Here is a 12,388-nt window from a genome sequence, read left to right on the forward strand (position 1 = left end):
CCTTGCAACAGCCACAATTCACTAGCCTGAAAAAAAACTAGAGACTAAAGACCAGGTTATGATGTATGAAAAGTATTTGAATTTAGTTTTTGCACACTTTCTCCACTGTAAAAAAAATTGATCCTTATAATTCTGTAAAAAGCAACAGACGGTCCTGTGGCACCTTTAAGACTAACAGACGTATTGGAGCATAAGCTTTCGTGGGTGAATGCCCACTTCGTCAGACGCATGGGATGAAGTGGGCATTCACCCGCAAAGCTTATGCTCCAATACATCTGTTAGTCTTAAAGGTGCCACAGGACCCTCTGTTGCATTTTACAGATCCAGACTAACACGGCTACCCCTCTGATACTTATAATTCTGTATACATCATGCACCGTCTATGGATCAGATGTACATGTTGACCATTAAAATTCGATCTTTAATTTACACACCTACTTCCCCCACTCAGATTTGGAGAAGAGTATCTATATTCTGTCACTTTCAGTATTGGCCAATTTCTACCCTGCCTTTATTCCCTTATTGGATCTTGTCGATTTGGCCAATTTCCTCAGCACCTGCACCAATGGAGGGCTAATGCCAATGTCAGGGGCAGCTCTAGCTTTTTTGCCGCCCCAAGCACAGCAGGCAGGCTGCCTTCAGTGGCATGCCTGCGGGAGGTCAGCTGGTCCCATGGTTTCGGCGTACCCGCCGCTGAATTGCCACCGAATCCGTGGGACCGGCAGACCTCCCGCAGGCAAGCAGCCGAAGGCTGCCTGACTGCTGCCCTCGCAGGGACCGGCAGGGTGCCCCCCGCGGCTTGCCGCCCCAGACACGTGCTTGCTGCGCTGGTGCCTGGAGCCGCCACTGGCCAGTGTAATTTGAGACAGTAATCCATTTAAAGGCCAGAGTGGCACTTTTTTTTTTATTATTGTTATTCAGCTTACATAAAAATCTATTCTAGATAGTATACAAGTAAGATATCTTTCAAATTTGGTGCCCAGATTTGAATCAGCCAAATCCCTAAATCTTCCTTTCAATTTAAAGAAAATAATTATTTCTTAGTTCAAGGAAGTATTGTTTTTTTTCTTGTAATTAAAAGTACACCTCTACCCCGATATAACACAACCCGATATAACACGAATTCGGATATAATGCGGTAAAGAAATGCTCCGGGGGGGCGGGGCTGCTCACTCCGGTGGATCAAAGCAAGTTTGATATAACGCGGTTTCACCTATAATGTGGTAAGTTTTTTTGGCTCCCGAGGACAGCATTATATCGGGGTAAAGATGTAGTGATGTTCTTGAAGTGCAAAATAAAATGTTTCCTTTGAGTAACATCTTCCCCATTCCAGGAGAGTCAGAATCATCCCCTTACCAGACAAAGACGGATTAGGAGCTGCTGAGAGATTGAAAGGCTAACACTTTCTTTGATTCAGTTTTTCTAATCTTTTACATGAGGTTACCATCACAGGTGGGAGTTGGGACATTACTTCACTAATTAATTTTTTTAGAATTTTGCCCAAATTCATTGATCAGCTCCATCCCTAAACCCAGATTGCAGACAAAAGTGTTTTGTTCTAGAATAGGCAAGTAAAATAGATCAGTCAGAGGATGATGGAGCCCATACAGCTAAGATATAGGATAGAATTTCACAGCACCCATCCACAGATCCCTTCTCTCTTAAGAAATTAGGTGGGAGAGGAGAAAGTTAGGCATGTTGTAGGCCAACTTTTACAAAGAATTCAACTAGTACCTTGAGTGGTGGGTGAACTAGTTTCTATTTAATTTTATTCGCACTTCCTAATGTAAACTCCACTTGGTATTTGCCAGCTCTTGGAGTGCCAGACTGAGCCTATTGGGGGCAGAGAGGGTGGGGGAAGGGTTCCTATCCTAGGGACTACAACTGTAATGGCTACCCTGAATCCACTTCCCATAATGCTTGGAGCCAGGGGAGGAGAAAGATTGGAGTAGAAACTCTCGTTGAGGCCAATATGGAAATTTCTCCATGGAGTGACCTGGGCAAGCAGTTTGCTGGGCCAATTCTGAGCCAGGGCTGCTCAGCCCCTTCAGTGGGGGGACGGGGGACGGGACAGGACAGGACAGGACAGCCTGACTCAGAGACAAGGGCACGTCTACACTTAAAATGTCACTGTAGCACTTCAATGACGGGGAAGGCCCCCATATCGACATAGCACTGGCTACACCAGGGTTTATGTCAGTACAATTGTATCACTCAGGAGTTTGGAGTTTTCACACCTTAAGCAACACAGTTATACCCATGTAAGTTTATAGTTTAGATCTAGCCAAAGAAACTTGGTTTAGTTTCAGTTTTGAGCTTGGAGCGTGGGAGCGGTGAGAGAAGCAGAACAGCATGATTAACTCCCTCTCTCCACAAAGGGAGTCTTTGACCTGCTGCAGGAAATGGTGCATGGGTCAGGCAGTTCCAACCCTGCAGAAAGTAGGAGAGCTGCAACTTGGCACTGACTTGCAAGAGCCAACTAAGGCCTCCGTAGCACTCCCTACCAGGCTCGTTGGTAGGAGGCAGGTGAGGACCCTGCCCCGCCCAGGGGCAGGAACAAGTAAGGGAACCCTTGTTGTTTAAGTTGGCCATTATTCACAGCTCTGCAGCCCTCATCTCAAGACTCCAGCCTCTATGTGCCATCTGCCTGGGAAGGTGCCAAGGAGGGAGCTGGGGTTGGGAAGATTTGAGTGTGCTGGGAAGTGGTTGATTTGGTGTTTAGTACTTGTTAGCTAACCCTATCCCTTTCCTTCCCCAGATCCTATTTTCCTGGTCCTAATAAAGTCCCTCTTTGTTATACTGTTATTTTTCGGTGTGTCTTATTTTTCGGTGTGTCGTGTGTGGTTGGTGCTGATGTACTTTTAATGTTTCTTGTGTATTGGATTTCTAACCCTTGCCTGGGAGTAGCATTATTCATTTTCCCAAGGGACAGCACCACCTGTGTTTTGGGGATAGTGAGGAGTCACCCGGGTGGAGGCACCTGATGTCTGAAAAAGAAACCAGGATCCAACCCCTGGGAGAAGCCACTGCAAGTAGCAAATACCAGGAAGGAGTCTTGAGCCACCCCTCGAGGGACAGAGTGCATTAAAAGGGTGGAGTTTGCAAGATAGTATTGACTTGCTGATACTTAACCAAATGAAGGGGGAAAAAAACACATCAAGACACCAAGAACAATGCTACAGGTATCCAGCAAGGGACTGCTTATCTAAACATCTCAACAGCATTTGTTTAGAGTCTAAAAGCCTCATAAGAATTGGAGGCACACTGTGCTAGGTGCTGTACAAATATAGAAGACAACACTGTTAGTGATACAGTCAAGGAGTGCAGCCTTAACCCCTATTAATATATGGCAAATCTGAGTCCTTCTCTCAGCTATAACTCCTAGCCTGCATAAAGAATGAAACTACTGAAATTCCCATCAGCTTATTTGGTGAGACAGCTGGGCACCAAAGATGACTGGCTAACTGGCACAGATCAAATCCAAGGCAAAGTATTTCTCCTTCCCTCCTCTTCCCTCCCTCCCCTCCCCCCTCCCCAAAGGTGGTGCCTATTACCCTCAAAGGGGAATAAGGCAGAATGGCATCGCAGCAGATACAGGGAACAAACTCATGGGCCAACAGCTAGAAGTTTGACCTATTGCGTGCAGTCCTTCTCGTCTCCTCTCCCTGAGTGAGGTATCATAGCAGAAGAACTGGTTCTTGGAGGCAATCATAGAAAGAGATGACCTCTTCAGAGGTCAGAAAACAACATCAAATAATCTTAAATGAATCAAACTGTATCATAGAATCTCTGTGGATAGAAATTCCGTGCTTTAATAAGACCATGATAGTGACAGTGATTGTGAAATACTCAGGGTTTACAGAGGCTAGGGGGAAAAAAACAAACACACACCTCAACAATAATGAGGGATTTCAACTATTCCCTTATTGATGGGTACGCGTCACCTCAGGATGGGATGCAGAGATAAATTTCTTGACACCATTAATGATTGTTTCTTGGAGCAGCTAGCCCTGGAATGCACAAGGGGAAAAGCAATTCTTGATTTAGTCCTAAGAGAAGCACAGGATCTAGTCCAAGAATGAATATAGTTGAACTCCTCCATAATAGCAACCATAATGTAATTAAATTTAAAATCCTTGTAGCAGGGACAATACCAAAGAAACCCCCCACAGCAGCATAGTAGCTATGAGGGGATGAAACCTGCTCAGTCACTCTGTGCCAATGCTGCATGAGCAGCCTGGCCAGCATTAGGAGCTGTGAGGGGCTGGCAGTTATTTTGGAAGGACAGAATCTTCTCAATGTTTAGTAGCTAAAATCTCAGAAGTCTCTGCTGGGCATATACAAATGGAGATTTTTCAAAGATTTAGAGCTTGTCTATACAACAAAATTAAGTCGACTTAAGTCAAGTTGATGTACAGCCACCACAGCAATTAAAGAGGTGGTTGATGTCCACACTTGCTCCTTCTGTCAGTGGTGCACATTCTCACCAGGAGGGCTTCCATTGACTGAAGTGGGGCACTGTGGGACACTGACAGCTGGAGCCCAGCAGCCCTGGGGCTGACAGCCTCAGGCACGTCAGCCAGGCATGGGGCTCACAGCCGAGCCTCCTCTCCCCCCACTCCAGCACTGACAGCCCAAGCCCCCAAACGCACCCCGGTGCTGACAGCTCAAGCTGTAAGCTGAGAGAGCCCTGTGCCCCGCTGACTGTTCATGCTTTCAGCACTGGAGCAGGGTGGAGGTCCAGTTGTGAGCCCACATCTGGTTGACTGCTCAGGCTGTCATCGCCGGGGCAGTGAGGGGAGCACTCCAGCTGTCAGCCGCACTTGCAGTTGGCAGCCAACAGACAATTTAACTAATGCAGCGTCTACACCAACACTGTATCGCCCAAACTACATTGACCTAAGCGCTACCCCTCTCATGGAGGCGGAGTTACAATGTCAGTGTACTTAAGCGGAAGTAGCATTGTAACCTTCTGACATAATTAGCTGGTTGTAAGCTGCCTTATATCTACCCAACTTTGTAGTTTAGACTGAGCCTTATAACTTGGTCAAATTTGGGTGGATTTTCACAGAAATGGCAAAAGGCACATCCCTGACACAAGATCACCATGTTGCCAAATTTCAAGGCCTTGCTCCAAAGCATGGAAGTATTAGAGATTCTCAAAGAAGAGTCACCAGAAGTTTTTTTTTTTTTTTTTTTAAGTGACAAGACAATTTATTTCTTCTTAACCTTATTCTCTGAAATAGCTCCATTGTTTTGGCTGAAACTTTCAGATAATCAGCCTGAGCTAGACACCCCTTATGGAAAATTTCAGCTCAGTTTAAATTTAGCAAAATTATAAGCAACAGAAAACAGAGTCTCATAGTGGAAACCAGCAGGCAACCTTAACAACAAGTAGTGCTACTAGCACCACATACATTAAAGGATGTTGCTGTAAAGAAAATATTCTCCCACACGGCTCACACCTTCATCGCACGGTATACCAAGATCCAAAACTAGTATACAGTAAAGCTCAAAAAGAGAGGTTATCTATTAAAGACGACAAATATCTAATTAGATTGTAAGCTTTTCAGAGCAGACAGCACCTTCTCATGTGTTTGTACAACACCTTGCATAACAGAACCTTGATACAGAATGCAAGGTACTATCATAATTCACACAATACACGTACATCAGATTAGGTTGATAGATACTAATGATTTCTGAGGCAACGTTGCTTTATAATAAAGATTAAAAAAAATCAAGAGGGACGTTTTGATATCAAAGTGCTGGTTGACTAGATAATTTAAGTTTGCTATTCTCATATGACTTGGAGACAGAATCCTTTTTGGAGATAAAAATGGTCTTTACAACAGCCCATATGTTTTAAGGCTGACGTAGTTTGATCTTTCAACCCAACTAACTCCCTAATTGTAACGTGAATGTAGTCTTCAAAACATATGGATTGCAAAAGCATCACTATTGACAGTGAATTACCCTATTTAAAATTGAACCCAGTTTTTAATTAGGTAATTTTTCTGTGTAGTGAAATACAAATCAACATGTCCTTGGAGTAGACTAGCATGAAGTAAATATAGCATGGAAGAGAAGGCAAAGCTAGATGTAAGCTTCTGCAGCTTTCAATGGGTAATGTTACTGTACTACAAACATGCAGAGGTGAGCTGGAGCTGGTTCCCACTGGTTCGCAGTTGTTAAATTTAGAAGCACTTTTAGAACTGGTTGTGCCGTGAGGGACAACTGGTTCGAAAAGGGCTTTTAAATTCAACAAAAGTTCCAGCAGCTCCCTGCCCTTCCCCCGGGCCCAGCTCATCTCACGCCGCCTCTGCCTCCTCCCCTGAACGCTCCCCCGGCTTCTCCTCCCCCTCCCCGGCTTCCCGCGAATCAGCTGTTCGCGCAGGAAGCCTGGGAGGGCTGAGAAGGAAGCAGCGGCTTCCACAGGTGAGCTGGGGCAGGGGCGCAAGTAGGGCACCCCGCTCAGCCCCAGCCAGCCGGGCACCCCGGCTCCATCCCCCCAGCCCAGCCCTGTCCCCGGCCGGCCGGGTGCCCCAGCTCCGGCCCCAACCCCAGCCGAGCGGCTCCAGCTCTGGCCGAGTGGCCCGGCCCAGCCGCCACCTCCAGGCAGCGCGATAAGAGGGCAGGGAGGGGATGTTGGATAGAGGGCAGAGGAGTTGTGGGGGGTGGATTAGTGTTGGGGCGGTCAGAGGGCAGGGAACAGGGGGATTGAATGGGGGCAAGGGTCCGGGGGGGGGGGGTAGTCAGGAAGGAGCAGGGGTTGGACGGGGCAGTCTGGGCCAGTGATTCCAAGGGCAGTCAGGGGACAGATAGAAGGGGTGGCTGGATGGGGCAGGGGTCCCGGCAGGGCATCAGGAATGAGAGGAGGGGTTGGATGGGGCAGCAGGGGGCAGTCAGGGGACAGGGAAGGGGGGATGGATGGGGCAGGGCTCCCAGGGGGGCTGTCAAGGAACGTGAGGGGTTGGATGGGGCAGGAGGCCTGGGGCCGAGGGGGGGGGGCGCACGACCCCCTCGTGGGGTGAGGAGGAGGGAACCGGTTGTTAATATTTTGGCAGCTCATCACTGCAAACGTACAGTAAAAGGATGTCCTTCACTCCCAAGAATAGCTTCCTATGCCACTTGTTAATATTTTATAATAGTGCCTAGAGGCCCCAATAAGGATCAGTGTATTGTGCACATTCAGCGCCTAGTACAAAGCGAGATGCAGTCCCTGCAAAGAGCTTACGATTTAAATGCACAACACAGAGAGGGGAAACAGGACGTATAATGAGGGGTACAGAGATTAAGCGGCTTGCCCAAAATCACATAGGAAGCCAACAAAAATGACTAGGGGTATAGAACAGCTTCTGTATGAGGAGAGCTTAATAAGACTGGGACCTTTCCGCTTGGAAAAGAGGCGACTAAGGTGGGATAGGATAGAGGTCTATAAAATCATGAGTGATGTGGAGAAAGTGAATAAGAAAGTGTTTACTCCTTCTCATAATTCAAGAACAAAGGGCCACCAAATGAAATTAATAGGTAGCAGGTTTAAAACAAACACAAGCAAGTATTTTTTCATGCAGTGCACTGTCAACCTCTGGAACTCCTTGCCAGAGGGTGTTGTGAAGGCCAATACTATAATAGGGTTCAAAAGAGAATTAGATAGATTCATAGAAGATAGCCATTGATGGACCTATTAGCCAGGATGGGGAGGGAATGGTGTCCCTAGCCTCTGTTTGCCAGAAGCTGGGATTGGGTGACAGGGCCCAGATCACTTGATGATAACATGTCTGTTCATTCCCTCTGGGGCACCTGACATTGGCCACTGTCGGAAGACAGGATACTGGGCTAGATGAACCTTTGGTCTGACCCAGTATGGCCGTTCTTACGTTCTTATGTTGCAGAGCCAGGAATTGAATCCAGATCTTGAGTCCACCACCATCAGCATAATACTTCGACAAAGTTAGAGAGTCAGTCTAGCTTCTTGCTCCCAAAAATTCAAGAGGCAGAAATCTGCTTTATTTTCTGTTACCTGACACTTCCAGCCTTCATAATTCCAGAGGGAATCTTACTAAACACAATAAACAGTTCAATTTTATTTTCAAATCAATGTGGGGCAACAGAAGACTTCGAGTGTTATCTTTTGATATTTTAATGCCATTTAAACGCTTAGTTCATAGTCAAGATAGCATTTAATGCAGAAAAACCCAAATATTAATATGTACATTTTTATGCCATTCCAAGAAACTGTAAATTCTTCAAGGCAGGGGCCATCTTTTAATTGTGTGTGTGTTCTGTGCCTAGCACAATGGGACCCTGATCCTAACCTGGGGACTCTTGCTAGCTCTTTACAAAGAAACAGCAACGGTGTGCTGGGGTAGCCCCAAGAGAAGTTGTTCATCAATCCAAACCATCTAAATGTAAAATCGAAGGCAGCCATACAGTGAAGAGGCAATGCCAAATTCCACTACTTCAATTGTTACACTGAGTATCTAAATGAATTTCAATTTAGAGTTAAGTATTCAACATAAGAGCCAAAGAAAACTTCACTGCATTTCTGTTGCAGCTCTAACCCAGCCCCTCTGTGCCCTGTAGAACTATTCCACGAACTCTGAGACATGATTGGAATAATTTGAAAAAAAAAATCCTTATACAAAAAGCAAGAAGTTACTTTGACCCCCCACCCCCCAAAGAAAAGTTGCTTTGGAAGCAGAGGAAAGCTGAGAACCAGATAAACAGAGTAAGAGCAGGTGTGCAGAGACAGAACCCAGTGCTAAGAGGCAGATCTGATTGGTCTAGGGGCAGGACTGAGAAGGTAGATAAGGAAAGGGTAAGGCAGGAGTTCCACCAGGGAATCCAGGCTAATGTGGCTTTAATAACCTGTAAAATAAGGTGCAGGGCTTACTTTGTCTCAAAACAAGTCTCTTCCAGCATCAGTTTCCATATTATGGTGCAATCTGAAGACATTTACCTAAGCAGGCTAATATGCAAGCTCTGTAAGTACACCAATACTAGAATAGTAGTATTTTGCCCAAGTGTACTCTGGTGATGCACTTATGAGCCAGTCCAGAGAGGATCATACTTCTACATCGACACTTCAGTTATTTTGTCTGTGGCACTGTTTTTTTCACAGACCTCTCAATGTTATTTCTCAAGCCTGGGAAAATAACCTATACCTTAAAAACACAACGATCAAAGATTCTCACACACACACCCTCTGAAAGTGATTTCATTAACTGTTTGTCCCAAGAGCACTGAATGGGGATCCCCTGTCTTATTTCCCCATGACTACACTCCCTGAAGTAAAAGCTCCATAACTGTGAATCCATGACTAAGCAAAGTAAATTACTTTGCAGAGCATGCAAGTGGGTGTAAATTATACTCATGAGAAACCCATTGACACAGCCCACTTCAGCACATTGCTCTCAAAAAGTGAAATACTCATTTGAAAACACAGACAGGATACTACCAAAGTTATTCTATTTCTTGGAAACATTTCCTCCCCACAAGAGGATAAAAACCTGCACTCCTGACATTCAGTAAAGCTTAATAGTACGCAACTTTTATTATAAAGACCCTCCCATCCTCCCTTCCTGAGAGCTTTAAAACTAACCTCAGTTTGAGTTTCAACAATTTTTGCTGGGAAAGCATGACTGTAATACAGGGCCATTTATAAAAAGGGATGCACAAAATCAGCCATTACTGATGTTAGTGCATCTGGCTATAGATTAGGAAGGGAGGGGATAAGTCTGCAGAGGGTAGTGGTCTGTTTTGGACACACAAGTTCGTAAGAACTGACTATTATTTCTTCCCTGTATTTTGATGTAGGCCCTTTGCAGACTGGGGAACCTATTGTGGCACTATACCTAGAATTTAAGGTATTTGGTACAGGGACCCTGCCTATCTAAGCTCTGTCCTATACAGGTTCTTGTATCACCTTCATCCAAGCAGTATCCACCACCTTTCAGTAGTGCATCAATCAACTTTACTACTATTGGCGACAGGTGGCTCATTTGCTCTCCCCATTGGGAGACCTGTGTTTACAGTCTAGAGTTTGTTTTGATAGGGTTTCTTTGTTTTCTTAAACAAAACACACAACATATCAGCAAAATGTTACATATAAAATACAAAACTAGTTAGCTGCAGGCTCACCTTTACTGCTGCTATTAGTTTCCCCAAAGCTATCCACTCCCTGCCTGACCAGGGAAATCTGTTTCGCTGCTGTTAACCCAGAGTCCTTTCTGCCTGCCTCCCCACAACAACACCTCTCCTCTTTTACAGGATGAGCAGAGACCTGATGACATCACACCCACCAGTATGCAAGTTTCCAGACCCACAGTGGCACTTCTAAAAAAAGTCTCTGTAGGTGCCCCACTTACCAGCTGCTACGGTGTTCTAGCAGCAGCCAGGAAGTGTGTCTGCCCCCCAGGTGAGGGAGGGGCTCCTGCCCTGCATGGTACATTTGAAGAGGACAGACCACTTGGTGCATGGGCTGGATGCAGGGTGTGAAAGGGGTGCTGCTACTGCTGTCCTGCCTCGGGAGCAGGGCACCTGCCCCAGATAGTGCCTGGAGGATAGTGGAGGCCTCCCAGACCTTATTCAAACCTGAGGGGCACAGCCTGACCTGGATTTGCCTGGCCCCCCCACTACTACAGGCCTACTGCATGCAGAGGTTGTGACCCTGTCCCCAGGAGATGTGCGGGGCTCCTGCCCCACGCGGTGCCCCCAGAAGTAAGGAGTCGCCGCTGGGGCCATGTGTGAGGAGAGTGGGGACCCCAAACCCGGCTCCTCCCTCCTCCCCATCCCAGCTGCTCCCGCTGCAGCAGCCAAGGGGTGCCAAGCCCCCAAGCCTGCCGGGATGGCAGCCGCTCTGGGCACACGCGGGCGGGCAGGAGCAGCAGCCGCCGCTCAGCGCCGAATGCCGCACGCCTGCGAGAGCCGCCCCGGCCTGCGCCGAGCGCGAGCGGTGCGCGGGGGCTGAGCGCGCCGGACTCGGCTCCAGCCAGCAAGAGCCACCCGGTGCCCGCCCTCGCGGGGAACCTGCTGCCGGCCGGCGGCGCGATACCGGGGCCGCCCTCCGGGGAGAGGCGCGGGACAGCCGGGCGCTGCTGCCCCTCGGTAATGGGGGCGGCTGGAGATAACCGTGCCCGGCCCTCACGGGGGCGGCAGAGCGAAGCCCAGCACGCGAGAGGCTAGCAGAGGAAATGCGAAGCAACTTCTCTTACCTGCGTAGCGGAGCACAGGAGCCACAAGGTGGCTGAGAGGATGGGGGTCTTAGCAGCCCAGCTGTGCTGCTCCCCTGGCGCTGACATCCTCTCCCCGGGGCGGGGGAGGTGGAAATCTGCCAGCTACCTCCCCTCACCTCGGACCTCCTGCCTTAGTCCGTCCAGAGACGACTGCGGCTGCTCTTGCTTACGCTCCGCGTCTGGTGGCGCAGCTCAAGCTCCAAGTGCCTCTCCCTTGGTGGCAAGGCAGTCTGTCCATGGGGCATAGGCAGGCTTGTGTGAATGGTGCATGGGCGGGGGGGGATACTTGTCCTGGCTCAGGAGGGCAGGATAATGTGTTGAAACGCTCCCCCCTGCTCCTCCCCTCCTCGTGTCCGGGCTGCTAGAAGGCGGAGAGTAACAGACACCGATCCGCCCGGAGCTGCTGCGGTGTTAATTTCAGGATCCAAGCGCCTAAAACATATTGTTACTAAATTTATAAGTTTGCTGAGCGGGCGGCTGGCTGGGGAGGGACTAGCCCCACCTTGCACGCCTTAAAGAGACACCGCTGCTTTCCCTGGAGGTCTAAGGTTTTCATCTCACCCACTTCCCAGCCCACTGTCACTCTCCTCCACTTCTGCTCTGGAGACTTCCCCCACTCCACATCTCTCTCTCCTACAGCTGAGCTATTCATCCTATTGCCTTTCAGCTGAAACAATCTGGGATTCCAACTGGATCCCACAGCATTCCTAGCCAGAAACTGTAACTAGGATAACCACCCTCCCGAGCCAGTAGGATTTCAGGTGGCAAGTAAGGGGATTCCAAGTGAGGAAATTCACCAGTCCTGTAGTATTAGAAATGAGAAACTGCAACTGGAATTTCAAACGGAAAATCGGGTAATATTGCTATCAATAGTCTAACTAGGGGGCTCCTGTTTAAAACAAACAAATAATCCTTAGCTTGCAAAGAATCCCCTAGATCAGTGTTCAGCCTGTGTGGTTGGGTGGGAGGAAAAGCAAGGAGTTTAAAACCATGCTGGGAATCATAGCCCAGGAAATTATTTTAAATTAGCTGATGCTCGGTGCAAAGCAAATGCCAAATATTTCCTCTTAAGTGTTTTTATGAGTCCCTGGGGAACCATCTCTTGTAAGGAACATTTAGCAGCTTGCAGAGAGAGGTGGTGAATTCCCATG

At 47.8% G+C, this 12,388-nt stretch overlaps 1 protein-coding gene across 5 annotated transcripts in view; it reads right to left on the reverse strand.

The window, feature by feature from the left end:
• Window positions 1-11,725, reverse strand: part of ADAMTSL1 (ADAMTS like 1) — a 714,047-nt gene extending 702,322 nt beyond the window's left edge. For 3 of the 5 annotated variants that reach the window (XM_034773212.1, XM_034773214.1, XM_034773211.1), the window contains exon 1: window positions 11,217-11,715. In XM_034773212.1, coding sequence (XP_034629103.1) covers window positions 11,217-11,303 — 87 coding nt within the window. In that variant the 5' untranslated portion in view covers window positions 11,304-11,715. Of the gene's footprint in view, window positions 1-11,216 lie in introns of all 5 variants that reach the window. The other 2 variants (XR_004646076.1, XM_034773213.1) reach the window with 2 other exon arrangements.
• Window positions 11,726-12,388: the final 663 nt, after the last annotated feature.

The sequence above is a fragment of the Trachemys scripta genome, chromosome 6, assembly GCF_013100865.1.
Source record: "Trachemys scripta elegans isolate TJP31775 chromosome 6, CAS_Tse_1.0, whole genome shotgun sequence".
In the NCBI taxonomy this organism is placed as follows: domain Eukaryota; kingdom Metazoa; phylum Chordata; order Testudines; family Emydidae; genus Trachemys; species Trachemys scripta.